The sequence below is a fragment of the Solea solea genome, chromosome 20 (genome assembly GCF_958295425.1).
Source record: "Solea solea chromosome 20, fSolSol10.1, whole genome shotgun sequence".
Lineage (NCBI taxonomy): Eukaryota > Metazoa > Chordata > Actinopteri > Pleuronectiformes > Soleidae > Solea > Solea solea.
In genome coordinates, this window is record NC_081153.1 from 908,396 (window position 1) to 925,724 (window position 17,329).

General features: G+C 42.3%; 1 protein-coding gene and 1 long non-coding RNA gene across 2 annotated transcripts; both read right to left on the reverse strand.

Annotated features, from left to right (window-relative positions):
• Window positions 1–7,049: 7,049 nt before the first annotated feature.
• On the reverse strand, window positions 7,050–7,579 carry LOC131447659 (uncharacterized). Its single transcript, XR_009234066.1, has 2 exons — window positions 7,384–7,579; window positions 7,050–7,306 (listed from the first exon to the last, which is right to left on the reverse strand). It is a non-coding gene; the product is annotated as an uncharacterized LOC131447659 (long non-coding RNA).
• A 1,386-nt stretch (window positions 7,580–8,965) lies between these two features.
• nudc (nudC nuclear distribution protein) lies at window positions 8,966–14,591 on the reverse strand. Its single transcript, XM_058618403.1, has 9 exons — window positions 14,413–14,591; window positions 13,512–13,589; window positions 13,223–13,432; window positions 13,040–13,120; window positions 12,838–12,951; window positions 11,834–12,028; window positions 9,680–9,763; window positions 9,472–9,590; window positions 8,966–9,177 (listed from the first exon to the last, which is right to left on the reverse strand). Exons 1-9 carry the CDS (start codon window positions 14,485–14,487, stop codon window positions 9,126–9,128), a joined length of 1,008 nt encoding a protein of 335 aa, XP_058474386.1. The 5' UTR covers window positions 14,488–14,591; the 3' UTR covers window positions 8,966–9,125.
• Window positions 14,592–17,329: the final 2,738 nt, after the last annotated feature.

Here is a 17,329-nt window from a genome sequence, read left to right on the forward strand (position 1 = left end):
ATAGACACAGGTGCAAAGTGTAATACAATGACTCTGTTATCAGTTATTAAAGCACACAGGTGAACTGAAGCGCCTCTACAAGATGCTGCGCTCCTACTCAAACCACAAGGTGAAGCCAGTTGCAGCAGTGGACCTCTGGACCTCCCCCTGAAATACAAAGGCATTGAAACAAATGCAGAGCTGGAAATTGTGGACATTGTTCAAGAGAACGTGCTCAGCGGCACTGCAGCTGAGGCCCTGGGCCTGATTGTTCGGCTGGACTCCTGCAGGATGGTGCTAACAGAAATAAGGACTGGAGGATTATCCTGAACTGACACTCTGCCAGGCAAATACAACATAAAGGTTGATCCAGATGCACAGGGCGTTGTCCTTCCAGTACACCGACCACCAGTAGCACTCGTGGCCAAGATAATTGAGAAACTTAATGAGATGGTCAAGGATGGACACATCATCAAAGTAGACCAACTGACAGAGTGGGTCAGCTCCATGGTCGTTGTCACGTGTAATGACAAGATTAGAATCTGCATAGTGCACATGTCCCTATGTGCACCATAGAAGAGTTCCTATCCACCATGCCTGGTGCAAAAGTATTCTCAAAAGCCCCTCCTTACAACCTTCAACACACCCATAGGCAGGTTTAGATGGCTGAGACTGGCGTTCAGTATAAAATGTGCACCTGAGATTTTTCAGCGCATCATGGACCAAAAGGTGTGATGGAGGACATTCTTATAGCAGTGTCCACGATGGAGGAGCATGACACAATACTGTGCAAAGTAGTTGAGAGAGTCACAAGCTACAGTCTGAAGCATGTCACATCTGCCAGTCAGCTGTGCAGTGTGGAGGTCACCTGATTACAGCTGATGGGTTAAAACCAGACCCAGTGAAAACTCAAGCAGTGAGGAACATGTCTCCACCAACAGACAAGGAAGGTGTCCGTCGCTTCTTAGGGTTTGTGACGTACCTGTCAAAGTTTATTCCAAACTGAAGTGAAGTGGACGCTCCACTACGGCAGCTCGTGAAAAGCAACGTTGAGTTGCTCTTCACAGGCCTTTGACAAGCTCAAGCAGCGATGCACAGACCCCCACTACTCAAGTTTTATGATCCAGCAAAGCCTGTAGAAATATTCTGTGCTACTACAGGATGACCAGCCTGTCGCTGTCTCGTCCAGATCCCTGACTGACGCTCAGCTGCTCTCCATCATAAAGTTTCACCATCATATATTTGGTAAACACATCACAATTTACCGTGACCACGAGCCGCTTGAGGATATCTACAAAAAGCCGCTGCTGTCTACTCTTCTGCGTATCCACAGAATGCTCCTGGCATGATGACATCACAGTGAGGACATGCCGCTGCCTGACGCCCTTTACAGAGCACAGTAAGCAGACAGCACACCAGCGGCAGCTGCCCTGGAGTGTTGCTCCATGCTCACCTTTGTGTTAGTGAGTGATCAGAAATATGCTGAAATGCAAGAGTGCACACAAGAGGAGTTAAGCCTTCTCCAGCAGACAGTCCTGCAAGGCTGGCCAGACAATAGACAGGAAGAACCTGTTCCTGTTCAACCCTACTGGGACTCAAGAAGCCAATAAGCTGTGTCTGACAGCAGAGTGTCTCAGGGACTACGTGAAGAGTTAACAGCGAGCATGTGAAGTGTTACACACTTATACTGACAGAGACACCAGAGCTGCCAGTTCTGACCTGTTTGAGTTTGAAGGAAAACAGAACATTGTATTTGTGGATTACTACTCAAAATACATCAAAGACGATCAACTGAAAGCTCAGTTCAGCAGACATGGCATCCCTGCCTCTATCACAACAGATAATGGTCCACAGCAGGGCTTCTCAACCTTTTGCAAGCTGGGCCCCCCCAAAGCTGGTTCATTGCAGTTGGGGCCCCCCTCCCCTTCCCAGTGCCACCCCCACTACACCACCCGATGGATGGATGGATAGATAGATAGATAGATAGATAGATAGATAGATAGATAGATAGATAGATAGATAGATAGATAGATAGATAGATAGATAGATGGATGGATGGATAGATAGATAGCCCTAGGCTAGGCAATTATTTTTAGGCCCACACTATTATTATTATTATTATTATTATTATTATGAGTAGTAGTAGGCCTATTATTACTATTACTAGGCTTTTGCTAGCGCCCCACTGAACCACTGGTCCACAGTATGCATCAGAGGAAGCAGTTCTGTAATCTTCACCACACTACTACCTGAAAGACCTAGTCTTACCTTATCACCCTAACAGACCACTTAGGTCACAAAATACAGGTTTACTTGTGGTTCCCAGAGTCTGTAAGAGTAGAATGAGAGGCAGAGCCTTTAGTTACCAGGCTCCTCCTCTCCTGTGGAACCAGCTTCCAATGACAGTTCAGGAGGCGGAGCCTCCCTCTGTATTTAAAGGTTAGACTTCAAACTTTCCTTTTTGATAAAGCTTATAGTTAGAGCTGGTTCAGGGAAACCTGGACCATCTCTTAGTTCTGCTGCTATAGACCTAGACTGCTGGGGGATTTTCCTGTGGTGCGCGCACATTCACTCTCTCACACTCAGGGTATGAATATGACTTTTTATATGTCATTAACCTTGTCTCTTTCTCTCCCTAGTTTGTGTCCTTCCTTCCTTCCCCCTCTCTCTCTCTCTCTCTGTATTCTCATCTTGCAGGTTGCAGGATCAAGCCACCACCTCAGTGCCAGCACTTCAGCCACCAGCCAGTCACGCCATGTGATGTGTGATGAGCCTTGGTGTGAGACCTCTGGACCGCTGCAGCAAAAGAGCAGCAGCCCCCACCAGCTCCTCTGGAACTACACCCTTCATCACAGGAGCTAGCACCAAGCCCTCCTTCATAGTTGAATATTTGAGTTCAGTTGTTATTTAGTTGTGTCATGGAGGCAGAAACATAGACATTATCAGGTTTAAGCAGACTGTTTGTTTAAAAGAGGATATCAGTTCATTATCATCCAGTGATAACGTGAATTTACTGTAATATCTGTTAATACTAGTAAAAAAAAAGTAGTAGCTCTAGTTTTCTTTTGCTGAGGAAGTGAGATGTAATGTTTTGTGTGAGTTTGTGTTTCACTGCTGTGCTGTTAGTGCCGCTCTGTGCTCTGTATCACGTGTGTGTCTCTGTGTGTGTCTGTGTGTGTCTGCAGTGAAACATCAGTCCTGTGTGACTATACAAAGTTTCAATAAAGTTTTGTGACGGGCTGAAAACATACCAAAATACCAAATATGGCTGCATCCCTAGTAGTAATGATTAAAACAGGCAGGCACACACACACACACACATTTACATATATATACACACACACATACATACATATATATATACACACACATATATATTTATATATGTGTGCGCACACACACACACACACACACACACGCACGCACACACACGCACGCACACACACACACGCACACACACGCGCACACACACACACACACACACACACACACACACATATATATATATATACACAGTTAGGCCCAGAAATATTTGGACAGTGTAACAATCTTCATGATTTGGGCTCTGCATGCCACCACATTGGATTTGAAATGAAACTACAACGGAATTGAAGTGCAGACTTTAAGGTTTAATTCAAGAGGTTGAACAAAAATATATGATTAAACATGTAGGAATTGTAGCTATTTTTATACAAACGCTCCTCATTTCAGGGGCTCAAAAGTAATTGGACAAATAAACATAACCCTAAGTAAAATGTTACTTTTCAATATTTTGTTGAGAATCCTTTGCAGGCAATGACTGCCTAAAGTCTGGAACCCATGGACATCACCAAACGCTGGGTCTCCTCCTTTGTGATGCTTTGCCAGGCCTTTACTGCAGCTGTCTTCAGTTGTTGCTTGTTTGTGTGTCTTTCTGCCTTAAGTTTTGTCTTGAGCAAGTGAAATACATGCTCGATTGGGTTCAGATCTGGTGATTGACTCGGCCATTGCAGAATATTCCACTTCTTTGCTTTAAAAAACTCCTGGGTTGCTCTTGCAGTGTGTTTTGGATCATTGTCCATCTGTACTGTGAAGCGCCGTCCGATCAACTTTGCTGCATTTGGCTGAATCTGAGCAGAAAGTATATCCCTATACACTTCACAATTCATCCGGCTGCTTCTGTCTTTTGTCACATCGTCAATAAACACATTGGAAGCCATGCATGCTCATGCCATCACACTGCCTCCACCATGTTTTACAGAAGATGTGGTGTGCTTTGGATCATGAGCTGTTCCAATTCTTCTCCAAACTTTCTTCTTCCCATCATTCTGGTACAGGTTGATCTTAGTCTCATCTGTCCAAAGAATGCTGTTCCAGAACTGGGCTGGCTTCTTCTGGTGTTTTTTGGCAAAGTCAATTCTGGCCTCTCTATTTTTGAGGCTGATTAATGGTTTGCACCTTGTGGTGAATCCTTTGTATTCACTCTCATGAAGTCTTCTCTTTGTGGTCGACTTAGACACTGATACACCTACTTCCTGGAGAGTGTTCTTCACTTGAGTGGATGTTATGAAGGGGTTTTTCTTCACCATGGAAAGGATTCTGCGATCATCCACCGCTGTTGTCTTCCGTGGACGTCCAGGCCTTTTTGAGTTCCCAAGCTCACCAGTGCACTCTTTTTTTCTCAGAATGTACCAAACAGATGATTTGGCCTCTCCTAACATTTCTGCTATCTCTCTGATGGATTTCTTCTTTTTTTTCAGCCTCAGGATGGTCTGTTTCACTTCCATTGAGCGCTCCTTTGACTGCATGTTGTGTGTTCACAGCAACAGCTTCCAAATGCAAACGCCACACCTGGAATCAACTCCAGACCTTTTAACTGCTTAATTGATGACAGGTTAACGATGGAATAGCCCATGCAGCCATATTTTTTTTTTGCAGCCTTCTGAGTCAATTGTCCAATTACTTTTGGTCCCTTGAAAAAGAGGCGGCTACATATTAAAGAGCTGTAATTCCTAAACCCTTGCTCCAATTTGGATGTGAATACTCTCAAATTACAGCTGAGAGTCTGCACTTTACGCCCATATTGTTATATAATATATAATTATATTATATAATTATAATATATATTATATAATTATATCCTGAATATGTTTTCGTCAACAGCTAAAATAACAAAACATGTGTCACTGTCCAAATATTTCTGGGCCTAACTGTATGTATATATATACACATATATACATATATACATATATACATATATATGTATATATACATATATATGTATATATATACGTACTGTATATATGTATATATATACGTATATATATCAATATGCCGTATTAATTGCTTTTTTTATATGTACTCTTGCCTCGTGTGAGCTTTTCTGTCTTTTATCCATTATTCTGTGCAGCACTTTGGTCCACTGTGTTTGTTTTAAAGTGCTTTACAAATAAAGTTGGATTGGATCATTTTAAAATATAAGTAATTGTTTTAATATGCAACATTAAAAAAACAACATATTTATGATGCAAAATTTATCTATTAATTAAAAAATAAAAACATCTAGAAATGACTCGTTACAACTTGATATTGTTTGGAGGGCCACATGTGGCCCCCGGGCCGCAACTTTGAGACCACTGATTTATAGTAATTCATTTTTCAAATGTGTACCATTTACATAGTTCTGTATAATAATAAATAGGGGGCAATGGTAGTTTACTGGTAGAGCTCGTCGTCCTTCAGACTTGAAGATTCCCAGCTCTGCTCGTCAACATGCCGGTGTGTCCCTGGGCAATACCCCCTTGTTACTGCTGATGGCTGTGCACTCAGTGTATGAAAGATGTGTTGTATGAATGTAGTGCAGTGGAACTGTAAACTGTAAAAGCATGAACATGAATAATGGTAAACGCTCTCAAACATGCTCTGTGTCCAGCTGTCACGGTCATGATCAGCTGTCACTGTCATGATCAGCTGTGTCCAGCTGTCACAGCCATGATCAGCTGTGTCCAGCTGTCACTGTCATGATCAGCTGGCCTCGTCTGTCCCACTGGTGCTGCAACACAAATCAGTCTTCAGCCAATCATCTTGTTGTCTTTGAGTCTTCAGATCCATCATTCTTCACACGTCTCATCACCATCACAAATCATCAGTGTCTCGATCTCAGCCTCATTAAAGACACGTGACACACAAATCTGTTTAAATAGCAAAACATTAATTGCTATTCACTATTCTCTTCTGATTTAAACAATAATATTTTTTTAATTGTGGATTGCAGAGTTGTGGGTTTGAAACCCTCCTGTGACAGACAGCTATATTATGTTATTTGACTGTTATTTGAGATGTGTGGGAAGATTTTTTCTCTCCTGCAGTTCAGATTTGGTACATTTCCATTTAAAAATGCTAACTGTGACAATGAGAATCTTGTTTTTTTTAATAAAACAGTGCATTTGTGTGTAAAAGTTTGGACATAAACCAACAAAAAAACAATACATGGGTCTGGACTGTGTTTCCTGATGTTTCACTTATTTTCCTCTTGAATCCTCATTTATCAGAGTCATTTTTCATATCATGTAGTCCAGTCACAATCTTGGTGGCTCTGCCATGCCCCATTACCTCGTGAAGGCTTCTTTATGGAGCTGCTAATATGATTTTTAGCAGCTATCTGTCTTCTCCTGTTATATCACCAAAGTAGAGTGTCGTACAGGGCCTCAGTTTCAACAATGTGGGAAGTCTCTATACTGACTAGACCAGAGGGGTATTCCAGAAAGCGGGTTATGTGAGAACTCTGAGTTTGTTAACCCTGAGATGAGGGAAACTCTGAGTTATCCGTTCCAGAAAGAGAGGTAACTTAAACTCTGGGTCTGTTACTGCGGTAACTTACTCTGTGAACATAACCTGCTCGCTGGCAGGTTTACTATAAGAAACCCAGAGTTTCTACCTGTCTTCTCCCACACGAAGAAAGCAGTTAGACATGGATTGCCCATTCATTAGAAATCCAATCGACATCGAAGCCGTATTTATTAGAAATGCATTACGTCGTGAGAGAATCTTCTGACCCAGATTAGACGTTTTGATTAAAAATAAAAGACAAATTCACATGTGATTTGGTTCTTTATTCTCTAAAAGTACAAAAGCAACAGTCAGGATTTGTAATATAGTTCCAACTATTAACATATTTCACATATTCACCTGTTTCACCATGACAACATGAACGCCACCTCAACTGGCGTTCAAGTAATAGAATTTCCAAGTCTGTTTTTCTGATTTGCCGGTCCAGGTACACCATTTCTTTCTCGGTTTTTTGAATGGTTTTCATTAGGTGCACCCTGTACAACTCTTTTACCGGCAACTGGGAAACATATGGACGACATTTAATTCCTGCAGTTCTACATACAGATTTAACATGGTATTGACTGAAAATCTCACTGTGTCAAGCTGTGCTCTAGAAGTTGATGGACCCTCCTCATGGTGATGCCCAGCCATGTTCTGTTGAAGGACAAGAATGTGCTAGTTTGTCCATTATCTATGCTCATCACTTCAGTGTACATGTCAAACTCCAAATTACACTCAAGAATGTAAATGAATATGAATGGGTAGAGCAGTGCCAGTAGCTATACATAATATTAAGACACACTTCAGTATATATATATTATATATATATATATTCAGTATATATATATATATATATATATATATATATATATATATATATATAAAAGTTTTATTTAAAAAAAAGACATAAGTGTATACTTGCATGTGATGTAGGCACTAGTGTCCTGGGGGGTGACAGGCTCAGATGAGCCTCCCCCGGGGATGCCTTCAGCCACAGGGCGACCCCTGTATTGGCTGAGAGCCAGCTCCTCAGCCTCTGACAGAGGTGGTGGAGGTGGCCCTCCACCCGTTTTTCGGGCCTCTGTCTTCTTTCTGTTGGCTGAGCAGAACTCAATGTTTGCAATCTGAATTAATATTTACGTTACGTTTAATAGCCTAAGTCAATTAAAAATAAAAAAATAAATCAAAGTGAGGTGCAATCATAGCCTAGCAAAATATGCCTTACCTTTTTGAATGATGTTTTTATGTTTCATTTTGAGCTGCTTCCAAGTCCTCCTTTCTCCTGTTGGATTGCACCTAAATGAAAAACTCAGATTTCATTCCTACTTATATTCATAACTATAGGCTATGCTACGATCTTACGGTTAAATGTTACGTCAATGGAATAGTACATTCAAACTTACGCGTTGACTCGGGCAGCAATTTTCTCCCATGCGGTCTCTCTCTCCTTCGCTGCTGCAGCTGTGTTGCATTCGCGGCGAAATATGTGCTCATATTCTCCGTAGCCCAGCAAAAGGATCTCCAACTCCTTCGCACTGAAATATGTTGATCTTTTTTTTTTCTCGGTTGTCATGGTGACTCGTGGTATCGGGGCTCCATTGATGATGGCTGTTTATAGTGCTTGTGCACGCGCGTACCTCGAGGTTAACATACTCAGAGTTGATTGAACTAACTCAGATCAGCTGTTCTGGAACCGGATACTCAGAGTTTCCCGACTCAGAGTAAGTCAACTCAGAGTTCAGGGATAGACTCAGAGTGTGTTGAACCTGCTTTCTGGAATACCCCTCTGGACAAAACCACGGACCAGGAGAGGAAAATGTGAGGTACATTCAGAAGTTTCCTCCTGGTTTCACACCTGACCTCCGAGTTTCGGGCATCACACTTTATTATTATTATTATTATTATTGTTATCATTATTATTATAACATATTGTTCTAATTTTTATAATTGCTGATCATTTATTTTATCTTCAATTTTGTCTGTATTTAAAAATTATTTACTTATATTTACACTTGCATCCTTTGCTGTCTCAAACTGAAGAGGCAATAAATAATAAAAGTGCTGTATTCATTTCAGTACTATGACATAAGCCCTTTATTCTAAGGCTATGGAAATCATACAATAATTATTATACGGCGATTATACAGTACTAGTGTCATCCAGAAATACTGCAAACTTTAACTTTAATGTTTAAATTCTTTTATTAAAAAAAATCCAGACATCTTTACAGTCAGACAACATGCAAAGAGATGTGTGCATTAACGTCATCAAACCAGTCCCTTCAGACAGTGACTCAGTAATATGGGGGCAGGTGAATCTGCTGAACGCGTCGTCCTTCAGCTGAACTTGGCTTTAGAGAAATCCATCTCTGGGTGCTGAGCCATGAACCTACAGACACCACAAATATCATTCATCACACTTCAAACATACAGTACTGTGCAGCAGCTTTGTCTGTAACCCTGATCAGTTCATACTTTCACCCAACACAGTACAAAACCTAACAAGTGCTGCACGATTAGGACCAGGTTTTGGTCTCCACTGTCCTGCCAAAGTTAGTGTTTATGCCAGAAATGCCCTAAGGGGATAACACATACTGTACAAACACCAGCTGACAGAACATTAATGTGTGCAGGTTCAGGTGTGAACTGAACCAGGGACTGTGATGGAACAGTGGAGACTCACTTTTTCAGAATGTCTTGTTTCTTCTGCTCTTCAGATGTAGGCAGACCCATTGACTTCTGCCTCTGGTCATACATCATCTTCTCCACCATACCACGCGTCTCTCCGTCCAGATCTGACAGCTGAGGACAGCAAATGACAGGAAAACTGCTGAGTAATATCTGAGGCATTTCACTGTCACTGGCAAAAGACCTGATCTTGCAAACGTTACCTTTGAGTTCTCTGGAGACACTTTCTTGGTGTTGATTTCTGGATCTGTACTCACAAGCTTGCTCCACCATTCCATTTTATTAATCTGACATTAAAAGGAAAAATGATGATGTGAGATCAACGACACAACCACAAGATATTGGTAGTAGTACACATATTTATATGTTGTTCTATTTCTTCCAAATGACGGAACACAACGCTGCTGTGAGCAGAGCTGAGAGCAGAGAGCTGAGAGTAGAGAGAAGAGTAGAGCTGAGAGCAGAGAGTAGAGCTGAGAGTAGAGCAGAGAGTAGAGCTGAGAGTAGAGAGCTTAGAGTAGAGAGCAGAGAGTAGAGAGTAGAGAGTAGAGAGTAGAGAGTAGAGAGCAGAGAGCAGAGCAGAGAGTAGAGAGCAGAGAGTAGAGAGCAGAGCTGAGAGTAGAGTGTAGAGTGTAGAGCAGAGAGTAGAGCTGAGAGCTGAGAATAGAGAGTAGAGTGTAGAGCAGAGCTGAGAGTAGAGAGTAGAGTGTAGAGTGTAGAGCAGAGAGTAGAGCTGAGAGCTGAGAATAGAGAGTAGAGAGTAGAGAGCAGAGCAGAGAGTAGAGAGCAGAGCAGAGAGTAGAGAGTAGAGAGCAGAGCAGAGAGTAGAGAGCAGAGAGTAGAGAGTAGAGAGTAGAGAGCTTAGAGTAGAGAGCAGAGAGTAGAGAGCAGAGAGTAGAGAGTAGAGAGTAGAGAGCAGAGCAGAGAGTAGAGAGCAGAGAGTAGAGAGTAGAGAGCAGAGCTGAGAGTAGAGAGTAGAGTGTAGAGCAGAGAGTAGAGCTGAGAGTAGAGAGTAGAGCAGAGAGCTGAGAATAGAGAGTAGAGCAGAGAGTAGAGCTGAGAGTAGAGAGTAGAGTGTAGAGCAGAGAGTAGAGCTGAGAGTAGAGAGTAGAGCTGAGAGCTGAGAATAGAGAGTAGAGCAGAGAGTAGAGCTGAGAGTAGAGAGTAGAGCTGAGAGTAGAGCTGAGAGTAGAGAGTAGAGCAGAGAGTAGAGCTGAGAGTAGAGAGTAGAGCTGAGAGCAGAGAGTAGAGCAGAGAGTAGAGAGTAGAGCAGAGAGCAGAGAGTAGAGCTGAGAGCAGAGAGTAGAGCAGAGAGCAGAGAGTAGAGCTGAGAGCAGAGAGTAGAGCAGAGAGCAGAGAGCAGAGAGTAGAGAGCAGAGAGTAGAGAGTAGAGAGCAGAGAGTAGAGAGTAGAGAGCAGAGAGCAGAGAGCAGAGAGTAGAGAGTAGAGAGCAGAGAGCAGAGAGTAGAGCAGAGAGCAGAGAGTAGAGAGTAGAGCAGAGAGCAGAGCAGAGAGCAGAGTAGAGAGCAGAGAGCAGAGAGCAGAGTAGAGAGCAGAGAGTAGAGAGCAGAGTAGAGAGCAGAGAGCAGAGTAGAGAGCAGAGTAGAGAGCAGAGAGCAGAGTAGAGAGCAGAGCAGAGAGCAGAGAGCAGAGTAGAGAGCAGAGTAGAGAGCAGAGTAGAGAGCAGAGAGTAGAGAGCAGAGTAGAGAGCAGAGAGCAGAGAGCAGAGCAGAGAGTAGAGAGCAGAGTAGAGAGCAGAGTAGAGAGCAGAGAGTAGAGAGCAGAGTAGAGAGCAGAGAGTAGAGCTGAGAGTAGAGAGTAGAGAGTAGAGCAGAGAGTAGAGCTGAGAGTAGAGAGAAGGGAGTAGAGTAGAGAGCAGAGCTGCTGAATCAAGCACACGGAGCAACAGCAGAATGCCGCTGTTCAAAACAGAGGACATACTTGATTTCTGCTAAGCTGGTGGAGTAACGTGCTCATTGCTGCAGTTACTTCTTTCTTATTTACACTGTGTGGTGAAAGAGCCTTTTGCTGCACCACGCTCCGTTTGTCATGAAAAATCCATATCATTGAAAAAATAAACACTGTACATGCACAGTGCTCACTGCTGATTGGCTGTTAGTTACCCATGCTGTGGGCGGGGCAACGCTGGAGACAGAGTAGTGACTGCAGACAGAAAGGTGCAGCTGATTGATCAGCTATGATCGGCTCGGCTGAGAGTCGGTCTATCCTTATTTTAAACTGTAGAACTATTCTAAATAGAGTGGACAGTTTGATTGTGTTACCATTTTTGTCCCTGGTCTCTGAGATCAAGCACCCCCCCCCCCATCTCTCACACCGAGTACATCCACACGTCTTACCTTCTCTAAGTGCACTGTAACCACCTTGCCATCATCAAGGAGCCAGGAGCTTTCTTCTACCTTCACCTCGTTGTAGAGTTGGCCTTCAATAACAGGAGGGTGACCTTTCAGGCCGACTTTGATGGTGCGCCGCTGGATGTCGACCACCACATCTCTCCCCTTAATCCGAAACTTGACATCAAAAGGCACCGACAGCTATGGTAGAGGGTGAGAATGTTAACTTGTTAGATTCTGTTAAGTTCACAGGCATCAACACTTTCAGTGCATGTAGAACTGGACACAGAAAGATCCTGTTGCATTGTGGGAAACTCTCAGGGAGATGTGTGTGTGATGGTCGAGTTACTTCCAATACTTACATAAATGACAGCTGACATGAATGTGAGCGTTTTATAATAATTAGAAAATGACGGCTTAGAGTGAACGCACAGGGTAACCACATAATGAAGCTATGCTGTTCTAAAACATCGAAATAACAAACCTTTTATCCAAATAACCTATTATAACACTAAATTTAGAAATTTAGTACCTGGTACCAGGTACTAAAAGTAGTACCTGGTACCAGGTACTGTGCTAGTGGAAACACTACTTAAACCGTGCCATGGCGTGGCGAGTAGAGCCAGTGGAAATACGCCAGTTGTTGCAATTTTGTAAGAGTTGGGGGGTCTCTGGGAAATTTCTTCCTATAAGGGGGGCCCAAGTTTGAGAAGCACTGGTTTACAGTAAGTAATATGAGAAGGTGGACATTGCTCCGGCATCATTCTTGCCTACAATTATAGAAATAAAAGCTCAGAGGACTCACTACACGTCCACCACATCAGTTCACTTATAACATGGCACTGCGGGGGGACGGACAGGTGTACCGACTCGGCTGATTGACAGTGAACTGAAAGTTCATTTCTAAGGGTCCACTGCAGCCACCACCACAATATCACCACTGCACCACATACTGAACCATCATACTGAAGGAATACACACAACTTTAAGCGAGGACAAAAGGAACTCACATCAACTTCAGTCAGTGTCTGTGTCCACTTGTAATTGGGAAGGTCGGCTCCGTTTCCTGCATTAGGCTTGATTTTACCTTTGTCCTTCTCATCTTCCTCTCCCTCAGAGTCAGACTGTGGACAAAACCATGAAAGGAAACGAGTCAGGGACCAGATTTGACATAAACACTTCCTTTTACAAACTAAAATGCTGTTCCCTCACCCCCTTATCTTTTTCTGCATTTTCAGGAGGCTTTTCTCCGTTTGTTGTTGAATCTTCTATTTTCTCTTCTTCTTTCTTTTTCTAAAACACACATCACACAAACAAATAAATAATAGTAATAATGATGACTTAGATTTAAATAAATTGTTGTTGTGAAATAGCATCAAAACACAGAGATTCCACCTTCTCAAGTTCAGACTGAAGTTTCTCTGCTTCTTCATCCGTCAGCTCCTGGATTCTGGGGCAGTCGTCCTTTTTCAGTTTCCTCTGTTCTTCAGCGAGCTTGGCTACTCTTTCTTCTTTCTCTTTCTTTTCCTTCTCTTGTTTTATCTGTTTCTCTCTGTTGCTCTTCAGTGCCAGGTTACTGTGGTGGGCTAAAGCTTCCTTCACCAACTGAAGACAAAAGGAGACAATTGAGGGACAAGAGAAGACATACATAGATTTGTGCTTTACCGTGCGGTCTGCTACTTACCTTCTCTGCAGCACCAGCATCACCACCAGTGAAGAAATCTGTTTTACGACGGAGGAAGCTGAAAAATGTGTTCACTAACTGAAAAGAGACACAAAAAAACTCATCACAATTAAACAGAGAAAAGAGAAAGAAAATCTTTTACATATTCCCAAGAAATACATTCCCGTGATGCTTGACAAGGACTTTATGTGGATCATTTCAGTCCCAGGAGCTCATGCTAGAAACACATATTACACTATAATAACTTATATTTCCAGGGAAACAAATAACCATATCTGCAATGGCATGTTACTTTAAGCATGTTAACGACATGTTACTTTAAGCATGTTAATGACATGTTACTTTAAGCATGTTAATGACATGTTACTTTAAGCATGTTACTTTAAGCATGTTAATGACATGTTACTTTAAGCATGTTAACGACGTGTTACTTTAAGCATGTTAACGACATGTTACTTTAAGCATGTTAATGACATGTTACTTTAAGCATGTTAATGACATGTTACTTTAAGCATGTTAACGACATGTTACTATAAGCATGTTAATGACGTGTTACTTTAAGCATGTTAATGACATGTTACTTTAAGCATGTTAATGACGTGTTACTTTAAGCATGTTAACGACATGTTACTTTAAGCATGTTAACGACATGTTACTTTAAGCATGTTAACGACACGTGATTGACACATGACAGCCAAACACAACACAGCGTTAAATAAATAATAAATGATACCAACTATCTTATGAAAATGAATCCATCAAACACTTTAAATCTACAGCATTATAGCTGAAGCTGAAGTTTAATAAAGATCTATAAACGACACTTGGCGTCCGTAATGTTGCTAGCTTGCAGGCTATAAAGGGTTATCTTCCACAGCGGCCGGGAAGACTCCTCCTTTACCTCCTGTACGCCTCCTTCGTGTTGTTGCGCCATGACGAGCAACATCCCGTCATACTTTTCCTCGTCGTCTGCCATGTTCGTGGACTCTAAATGAAATGATATCCGTGAGGATGACAAGCCTGAGTCACAATGAGCAACAGCTAACGGCCTTCGCCACGACTTCCGGGAAACAAACCCCACCTCCTCTTGTCTGGGCCAATTGGAGGGAGACATTTTCTTCTTTGATGACATTTGACGGCGGTTGGCAAACAACGATTTGGTGCAGTACCGCCACCATCTGGTATGGAGTGTGGCTCAAAATGTGGATGAACCCTAACCCTAACCCATATATATATATATACATGTATATATATATGTAAATATATATATTCATCAAACCCTATCCTTAAAAGTTTAAAGTATTTCACTCTCTCCAATTCCTGATTGTATCATTTCAGTTTTATTCCAGCGATTCATTTAAATAATTTAAAGCATGTGTCAATGTCCCACTCTTCCAAACATTATTATATAGTTCTAATCTTTTTTCCTTTGAGACTCCCTTTTCCCAACTCACAAGAAATATCATTTCAAAGGTTTAATAAAACCAAACAAAAACGTGTGCTGACAGTCTGGCTCTGAGTGGTTTGAGGAAGTGTTCTGCAGCTGGGATGTTCAGGCGTCTTATACAGATTCCTCCTGTGCAGGACCAATCAGCTCCTCCCATTGCTTGTGGCATTTTGTTTATTATACTTTGTCAGCTGAAGCAAACCATGTTGCCTTCAGTGTTATTTGTTTGAGTGTTTGAGAACCGCGGTCTTTTTTACAACGCCCACAAGAGGGCTACAGCGCCACCTGCTGTAAAAATGAACGAAATGAGTGAAATGACTCAAAAATAGATTTGTTTAATTAACTGTCCGAGAGTAAAAGAGCCGAGTCAGTAAAAAGAGTCCAACTTCCCAACACTAATTGTCAGTCTCTGTTTTATGGCCCCTCCACTGGTGACCCTAGAAAACCAGAAGACAGACATTTTTCACTCTCTTGTTGTTCTCTCTCTCCTTTTTCTTTGTCCTCCTCCTGCCGTGCGGCTCTTAGGTGGAGGTGTGCGTCTACAGTCACATGCCCCCGTCACTTTGGTTCCAGAAGTAGGCGTGGCTTAGCTTGGTCACCAACCGCTTCACTCCCCTTTCTTAATTTTATCTCCTGTTACGCGCACACACACACACACACACACACACACACTGGTGTTTATGTTGAATATTGTTGATGTTGTATTCAGGGTGGTACCCCCAATCTAAAATTTATGAATATTTGATCATTTCATAATTTCAAATTATTTAATAATTTATTTATTTTTGTTATCAATCACATTATTGCCACTGTTGTTGATCCCCAACACTGCAGAGTGGAAAAGGACTTCAGGAGTGCTGTTCAAAGACCTGAAGTCCACGTGTGTGTCTCAGAGACACACACGTGTCCTGGATGACCTGTAACTTTCTACTTTAAACTTTTATACTCGGCCCTAAACACCTCAGAGAAAAACTCTCTGATCACATTGTCACTTTAGATGACATCACCATGGCTTCCAGTTCCACTGTGAGGAACCTTGGAGTTACTTTTGACCAGGAAATGTCATTTGATTCAAAACTCATTCCAGAACAGCCTTCTTCCACCTGCGGAACATTATGAAAATTAGAAACATTCTGTCTTTACAGGACACTGAAAAACTAGTTCATGCTTTTGTTACATCTAGATTAGATTACTGTAACTCCTTATTATCAGGATGTTCCAACAAGTCTGTTAGAAACAGCCACTGGTTCTAACAGACTTGTTGTTTGAATGGTGGCTGGCGCCAATGAACAATACATGCATACTTGCTTACTTGAGTATTGAGAAACAGCCACATACTTGTGTACTCCTGTACTTGTCAAGTATATACTCCCAGCATACTTCTCAAGTATATACTTCCCAAGTAATACTTGTTTACTTGAGTATTGAGAAACGGCCTTAGTCTTACCTTATCACCCTAACAGACCACTTAGGTCACAAAATACAGGTTTACTTGTGGTTCCCAGAGTCTGTAAGAGCAGAATGGGAGGCAGAGCCTTCAGTTACCAGGCTCCTCCTCTCCTGTTAAACCAGCTTCCAATGACAGTTCTGGAGATGAACCAGGTTGTGATCAGATCTTCTGAGGGGAGGGAGGGGGGATGAGCTGTTGGCATAGAAAAGGTCCAGTGTTTTATTGTCTCTGGTGTGGCATGTGACATACTGAGTGAGTGTGAGCATAGATCAGGAGGAAAGCCTGTGGATGCTGTGTCTGCAGCCTGCTCATCACTGAGTGCAGGACATCACAGGCTGCATTAGCATTAGCAGAGGGGGGAACGTAAGCAGCTATCACGATAACATGCGAATATTCCCGCGGCAGCCCTCCTCCACCGTCCTGTCTGCCCGAATCAGCTGGAATCTGTCCAGCGCGGTGACCGTGTCCGGGATAGTCATGGTGAGCGACAGGTCACGCCCTGATAGGCGGGGTCACACCCTGATAGGTGGGGTCACACCCTGGACAGGTCACCAGTCCATCGGGACACAAACCGACAACCTTCTCACTGTGAGGCAACAGTGCTAGCCACATACTCCACTGTGTGGCCCTGGGAAAATCAGTGACTCATTCTCTAGAAAGTTCTATATCAAAAATTTTGTTCAATTGAATCTTTTAAAGTGAATTATCTGTTAGGAATATCATCTATTGTAAAGGTCTTCAACAAACCAGTGTCAGTGAGTGCGACTTATTAGAAGTCTGAATTAAGAACAAAAACCTAAAACCGTTTCATGAACCACACCATTTCAGTTACAGTGTTTTAATTTAAGTTACTAAAAAAATGACAAATAATAATAAACTCCTCCCATCACAGATATGTGGTTAATATACACATAATCTCAG